Source organism: Heteronotia binoei, chromosome 1 (assembly GCF_032191835.1).
Source record: "Heteronotia binoei isolate CCM8104 ecotype False Entrance Well chromosome 1, APGP_CSIRO_Hbin_v1, whole genome shotgun sequence".
NCBI lineage: Eukaryota > Metazoa > Chordata > Lepidosauria > Squamata > Gekkonidae > Heteronotia > Heteronotia binoei.
The window spans coordinates 33,193,942-33,201,477 of NC_083223.1; the positions used below are offsets into that span (position 1 = coordinate 33,193,942).

Below are 7,536 nucleotides of genomic sequence, written 5' to 3' on the forward strand. Positions count from 1 at the left end.
AAAAAACAAGCTTTGTCTTCCCCCTTTCTCCACTAGGGAGGAGCCTCAGCCAATGGAGAAAATAGGGGTTTTGTTCTGTAGCTCCTGTATGATTGCACAAGCCTTGCAAAGCAAGCTGTTATGCAGAAGGAAGCAAGAGATAGTGAAAAGGAAGCTGATGACAGCCAGTTGCTTGGGGGCCTGAATGGAGTCTTCCAGGGGCCTGATTCGGCCCCTGGGCCGCATGTTTGACACCCCTGATCTAAGGCTTGATGTTGTGTGTACTTGATTGGGAGTAACTTGGTGTTGTTTCTGGGCTAACAGACATATAGAACTGAACTCCTGAGTACTTAGAATCAGTCCACTAAGCTAACAGTGCTGCATTCCTCTGCTGTAAGGAGACTTTCTCTAGTGCAAGAAGAGCCTGTGATGCTGGATAAAAGCTTTTTGTGCTGTAGGAAGATGTCCCCATAAACTAGTAGAATATGTATTTATTTACTTACAAAATGTATCTCTTGCTTTTCTGCCCTTACAAGAGCTGCCAATTTTTAAAACAATTTTAAAAATGCAGTTCACTGTTTTTAAAATAGCATGGAGCTGGAACTCCAAAGCTTCTCTTGGCTGGCTTCTCTTGCCGCGGCTTTGAGCTGGCCATCCTTCAGACCCATCTCATTCTATAATCTTGAGAACAGAAAACTCAGCCCCCTTGTCATCGCTAACAAGATCGATTCTGTTTTGAGCTGGAAACCTATTCCTGAAGGAGAATGTGCGAATCTGAGAACATGCCAGAGATGAATGTAAACAACCACTTGACTCAATATAATAGATCACCTACTGTCTTTTGGTATAAAACATAAAGCTTTTCTAATATACACTGTCAGTACTTCCAAATGGCTCTCTGGCAAATGTGTTTGTGCCAGGAAAAATTGAAGGCAACAGGAAAAGAGGAAGACCCAACATGAGATGGACTGACTCAGTCAAGGAAGCCTTAGCCCTCAGTTTGTAAACCTGATCAAGGCTGTCAATGGTAGGATGTTTTGCGAGTCAAGTTGCTTCTGCAATTCACTTAACACATACTTCCATTCTTGTTGGTATTGCAGTCTGCAGTTCTCCAAATACTGATTTGATACATGTGTGGTGGTCATGTGCACGGGTGAAAAAAGAAAGATAATTCATAGGTACAATGAAACATTGACTAATTTTGGACTACCCCTTCAGGAGAGAGACTTTGTTACTAAATTGTACACTAGTGTTTCCTAAACATCTAGGTGATATTATTCTGCATTTTGTCACTGAAGCTAGAGTTGTTAGGCACTGGGAACAAGATATACAGGACTGATAAAATTAAACTCAACAAATAGAGGCAGTTTGGTTGTCTTTAGTTCAAATTTCGTTCAAATTTCTTTAATAAAGCCCCCATCTTATTTGACTTGATTGACAGGTAATTTTTTTTTGTTTGGTAAATTATATATGTATATATAGTCCTTGATTGTAAATATATACTGTAAGTAATTTTTTCTTGTACTGTACTAGCATTATTAGAATAGACTGGCTGAATGAAGACCATCAGACATCTTTCATCTACAGTAGAGAACAAAGATTTAAGAATATTTCCATGTTATGCTTATGCCAACAGATCAGAATTGGGATTCACTCTGGACCAGTTTTGGCTGGGGTAGTTGGGGACAAAATGCCCAGATACTGTTTATTTGGTGACACTGTCAATACAGCTTCTAGGATGGAAAGTCATGGTCTTCCAGACAAAATCCACATTAGCCCAACAGCATTCAGGTAACAGCCCACAAAAAAAAAAGCATTACAAGGAAAACTAGTTGTGTCTCTTTTATTTCTTTTTGGGGGAGAATGTTTACACGAGCTATTTATCAATCATCAAACTTCTTTGAGGGTCCTCAGAACAGGTCACAGTATCCATAAAGAGATTCTATGGCAGGGGTCCCCAACATTTTTTAGCCTGTGAGTACCTTTGGAATTCTGTCATAGTGTGGTGGGCTGTTGCACAATGCAAAGCCAGCCACAAAACGTCTGCTGCAGCTTACCTTTAGTCACACAGTGAAGATCCTTGTGCTGTAGTGGCACCTTCTGATAAAGCAATGATTTTAAAAATCTGCACATCCAATAAATTCTCTAATGACCGGTCAGAAGCCTTGCTTAGCAACAGCCTGCACGTGGCTCCATACACTTCCTAAAAAAATCTTTGTGGGCGCCAGTAAAGCTGTTGGCCATCACCATGGCATTAGCAGGCACCATGTTTGGGACGCAGGCTCTATGGTGTGAAGGGAGTGGGAGAAAACCCAACCCTGCCACTTGGTGCTCATTCGGGTGCTGCTCCCTACAGACCAGAAGCCTTCCAGTCTATTTCCAGATCTTTGAAGAAAAAAACCAAGTCTGAACCAGAATTGTGGGGTGCTTTCACTGATCCTCAGTCATCTTGCCCCAGCACAGGGTGAAATTGTGCTTCCTGTCCTTCTGAAACTTTAAAGCTTGCAATTCTATATATGCTTTCCTGTTAGCAAGGCCCACTGAACTCAACAGGACTAAACGTGCCCAGGATTATGCTACAATAGTAAGCAAATTTTAAGTGGCCATCTATGGCCACTCATTGATTTTGTTTGTTCTCATGCTTGCTTCCGTTTCTTGCATTGCACAGAGCATTGCAACACCAAGGGTTTGACATAGCGGAAAGGGGAGAAATAGAAGTAAAAGGCAAAGGGAAAATGACAACTTATTTTCTGAGGCAAAACCTCTGTGCCTCCGAGAATGAAATAATGGGACACATGGAAGATAATCTGGGCAACACTGATGATGATGGTAAGTAGAGAGAGATTCTTAATGTTTAATATTTGTGGTGTCATCATGAGGTGGTTCTTTTCCTTGCATTTTGTAACTGTGACAAACTGCACTTTTAAAAGCTTAGAAGTACTATACAAACAGATAAAGCTTTGAGTGATAGGCTGTCCCAAGACTTCAGATTGGTTAGCATCAGCTGAGCAGAAAAAACTTGAGAGCCTGAATGCTGAGAGTAAGGCTGAATTCAGCCCTGACTGAGAGCAGTTTAACACAGATGAGTATGGGAACATTCCCAAGGACAAGTGAGTAGTTAGGCGAAGACTATCATTCAGGCCAGAAAAGGGGATAGATCTTCTAGTGAGACAAAATTTGCCTACCCAGTCAAAACAGGGAGATAACACTAAAGAGCAGAAAGATTCCTGGTCTGGTACAGTTAGAAACTGTCTTTTGGAAAAGAATATGTCCTGGACTTTTCTCTATGTGTTTTACTTGATTATCGATATTCACATTGATTTTGGGTTTAGTTTTATATTGTTTTGTTGTATATGTACAATCAAATATTTAATAAAATTATAATTAGAAAAATAAAACACCCAAATAAATAATAAAGAAAAAAGAACTCTCTTGGTTTTAATTTATTAAAATATTTATTCCACCAGCCTTTCTCATGACTCAAGGCAGCTACTGAGGCTCATAATCTGAAAGAAAAAAGTTCTGCCCTCAGCCTACCTTTTGGAATTGTGGTAGGACTGGGAGACTCATCTGCTGACTGGTCCATGTATTTATCTATTTTATTTAACACTCTTTTGTGTTCTGAGGTTCAGGGACAGGGCTAGCTCTGATCAAGAAACAATTCTCTTTGCATTGTCTTTGAAACTTGCTGCATCACATTGTTTCTTCTTCCTTACATGTAAATCTTGTTTCCAGATCATTTTATATACCTGAAATGGACCATGGCCTACCAAAGTTCATGCCGTATTACAGCCGTCTTGTGTTTGTTTTGGCTCTCAGATATTATTTATTTAAAGTTAGGGAATCCACAGGGATTCATGGTGGGGGGAGGGACATCCCTGGGACCCTCTGCTGTAGTCAGTGGTAGCTTGGTTTGGAAAGTCCAGATGGTGGGCTTTCTGCTTTAACACTCTCCATGACTCACTCATCAGTCATCACCACATGATGGGGTGGGGGCTTGGAGCATAAAGTACATCTGTCACACTTTCTGCTCCAAACTTCCCACCAGCTACCTCCAGTCAGCTGATTAGAGGCCTGGACTGGGATTGGAAAGCATGTGGGATGTGGTTTCCTCTCCAAGTCTTATGAGGTGAGAGATTGGAGCAGAAGGCTCTAGCAGCATGCTTTCTGTTCATTCCAGGCCACCTCTAGCCAGGTTGCCACTGACATCTCTTGGTTGCAGGATTTATTTTGGCATTTTATTGTTCAGTGTTGGTCTGTGCTTGTGCAAGCATTATTTTTTCATTTAGGGAGGTTTTTACCTTTCTCCAGTTATTTGTCTAGTTTTAAGATTTGTTGCAGTCCTAGGTTTGTATGTACATCTCTTTCTGGACCTTGACCCCATTGTGTTAATTTCCTGGTCCACACTCTTAAGCCAATGTCAAACCTAAACATATGAGGTCAGAGCTGTCTGCTGCACTCTTCAGTAATGTATAGCCCAATATAAAACATTATTGAAGATTTTTAAATAATTTACAACATTCCATGGAGAAACAAAGTCCTCCTGATAGAATTTAAAATACAGGAATCCCAACATGCTGTGATTGATATTTCTGCTCTGAAGTATTCTACAATGCAGGAAGAAAAGCTGACACATTTCATGGCAGGGCAGCCAGAATTTAGTTTTGTATGAGGATAAACATTATGATTTGTGTGTGTGTGTGTGGGGGGGGGGGGAACGACAAATGGTGGCTCAGTGGTAGAGCATCTGCTTGGGAAGCAGAAGGTCCCAGGTTCAATCCCTGGCATCTCCAAAAAAGGGTCCAGGCAAATAGGTGTGAAAAACCTCAGCTTGAGACTCTGGAGAGCCGCTGCCAGTCTGAGAAGACAATACTGACTTTGATGGACCAAGGGTCTGATTCAGTATAAGGCAGCTTCATATGTTCATATTTGACAACTACCTGGACAGGACATTCTTCTTGTCTGTCTCTTACTAAGGTATGGAGATCAGATGGGACCTATTAAGAGTTTTAAGCCTCCAGCCCCTTTAACTTAACAGCTGTTGTATCCATGCACTCTCAGGTTTACATAGCAGCACACCATTTATCTAAAATTTTTAGTATTTGAATTTTATTCTTTTCTCATGAGCTCAAAAACTGACAGATTCAAGGAGCTGTATATTTGGAAACACTTGGTCAAATCTGTGTCCATTATGTTTTGCATAGAATTTCCTAATTTATCTGTGTCCCTGACACATTTTATTTCTTTTTGATGGGACAGATGCTTTGAGAAATGATGGTGGCAACAATGTTGTTGCAATGAAGTATGCCGACTGTCAAGAGTTAGTTCCTTCTACAGAGGTAGAATATGGACCAGACATCCAAGGTTTGTTTCAGCATGTACTGGTTTCATTCTGGGCACAAAAACAGTGCGACTAGGATTGTTACTATCCTTTGCAATCATCTCCCCAGGTTCGGAGAGAGATGGCAAAAAGCAGATATCCCCTTCATAATTTTAAAAGGCTTGAAATAGTTACCAGCACAAGAAAACAAGGCCCAATAACCAATGGTCGCTGTACAACCCACAAACACTTGACTCCAAGTTTAGTTATTTTGATTATATTGGATTTATATCCTGCCCTCCTCTCCAAATTTCAAAGTCTCAGAGTGTCTCACAATCTCCTTTATCTTCCTCCCCCACAACAAACACCTTGTGAGGTGGGTGGGGCTGAAAGGGGCTGCCCTTTCAAGGACAGAGCTATGGCTGACCCAAGGCCATTCCAGCAGGTGCAAGTGGAGTTTTGAAGTTTATTTTGAAGAATAAAGTAATATAGGAGTCCAGGGAGCTGGTCATAATCTATTCATGTTTGTATAATTTTGACCGTTTCATTAGAATGTTATCCTTGTGTCTATGTATTGTGTACATTCTATGGAGACCATTTTGCAGAAGATATAGTAGCCCAGGGGTGTCAAACTCATTTGTTATGAGGGCCAGATCGGACATAAATGAGGCCTTTGTTGAGCCAGGCCATGTCGGGCTGGGCCATGTGCATACCTATTTAAGATTAGGTAGCAGAGATATAAACTTTGTAAAAGACGCAGATAAACACAATTAAAGATTAAAAAAAACCCCTTAAAAACAAACATTAGCACTCATTAGTCTTAAACATGCTTTCTTTGCATTTCTCCCATGGGATTTTGGGAGCTGGGCAAAGGAAGCTCTGACTCTTTCCTGGCTGAGGGAGAAGCTTCAGCCAATAGAAGGAAGAGAGGGTTGGCTCAGTAGCTTTTGCTGTGTGATTGAGAAAGCCTGGCAAAGCAAGCTCTCCCTTCCCCCCTTCCCCCCAAGGGAGGAGTCTCAGCCAATGGAGAAAATAGGGGTTTTGCTCTGTAGCTCCTGTGCGATTGAGCAAGCCTGGCAAAGCAAGCTGTGATGCAGAAGGAAGCAAGTGAGAGGCAGAAGGAAGCAGACAACAGTCAGTTGCTTGAGGGCCTGATGTCAAGTCCTCAGTCTTCCAGGCACGTCAAACAGACCATTGATGTAATAGCAGTTTATTGAACCTTGATAACTGTATTAGGCATGACAGGTCTTGCAACGACTGGTGGGGCCAGTCTTTGGCTCCCTTATATACATTCAATGTAACCATTATAATTTCAAAGGGAAAGCGGGAAGCTCAAATGGGAAATATATGCGGGAAGCCTCTTGGCCCATCCCCTCCCAGGTGCATCTAGCCCGGCTGGTTGACCTTGGTCTCTCAGGCAACTGCCAGGCCGGCAGAGTCTTCTTTTGATAGCTTGTTGCAAAGAGATAGTGGCAAGCGAAGCAAAAGAACAAGGGAATATCAGAACAGCAATGTGCAGGGGAGGAACAGTGGCTCAGTGGTAGAGCATCTGCTTGGGAAGCAGAAGGTCCCAAGTTCAATTCCCAGCATCTCCAAAAAAAGGGTCCAGGCAAATAGGTGTGAAAAACCTCAGCTTGAGACCCTGGAGAGCCGCTGCCAGTCTGAGAAGACAATACTGACTTTGATGGACCAGGGGTCTGATTCAGTACAAGGCAGCTTCATATGTTCAGGAATTCATGGCAAGACACTTGACACCTGATAGGAGCCTGATTCGGCCCCTGGGCCTCATATTTGACACCCCTGTAGCCTGCATTATGTATATAGCTCATTAATCAATGTTTGTATAACTCAGGAATCCTCAGTGTAGTGCCAGTGGATGCCATGGTGACAGCCAGTACTTCTCTTGGCACTTATTGAGCTTTTAAGGAAGTGGATAGGGCCATTGTAAGGCAGGCTTGTTACTGGCTACCTTTATTCAATGAAAGGGTTTTCCACTAGAGCAGGGGTGGCCAACGGTAACTCTCCAGTTGTATTTTGCCTACAACTCCCATTAGCCCCAGCTAGCGTGGCCAATGGCTGGGGCTGATGGGAGTTGTAGGCAAAAAGCATCTGGAGAGCTACCGTTGGCCACCCCTGCTCTAGTGGACTAGAGGATCAAGAGAACTGGTAAGTACCTGTGGTTCCACTCCCCCTTCAGGCTTTCCATCTTCTTAGGAAAAGTGTGGAAGGAATTATTG

General features: G+C 42.3%; 1 protein-coding gene across 1 annotated transcript in view; it reads left to right on the forward strand.

The window, feature by feature from the left end:
- LOC132569883 (guanylate cyclase soluble subunit beta-2-like) overlaps nucleotides 1-7,216 on the forward strand; it is a 29,571-nt gene extending 22,355 nt beyond the window's left edge. Inside the window, exons 8-11 of the mRNA XM_060236634.1 lie at nucleotides 1,616-1,770; nucleotides 2,648-2,808; nucleotides 5,239-5,343; nucleotides 7,152-7,216. Of these exons, the coding sequence (XP_060092617.1) occupies nucleotides 1,616-1,770; nucleotides 2,648-2,808; nucleotides 5,239-5,343; nucleotides 7,152-7,216 (486 nt within the window). The remainder of the gene's footprint in view (nucleotides 1-1,615; nucleotides 1,771-2,647; nucleotides 2,809-5,238; nucleotides 5,344-7,151) is intronic.
- The last annotated feature ends 320 nt before the right edge of the window (nucleotides 7,217-7,536 follow it).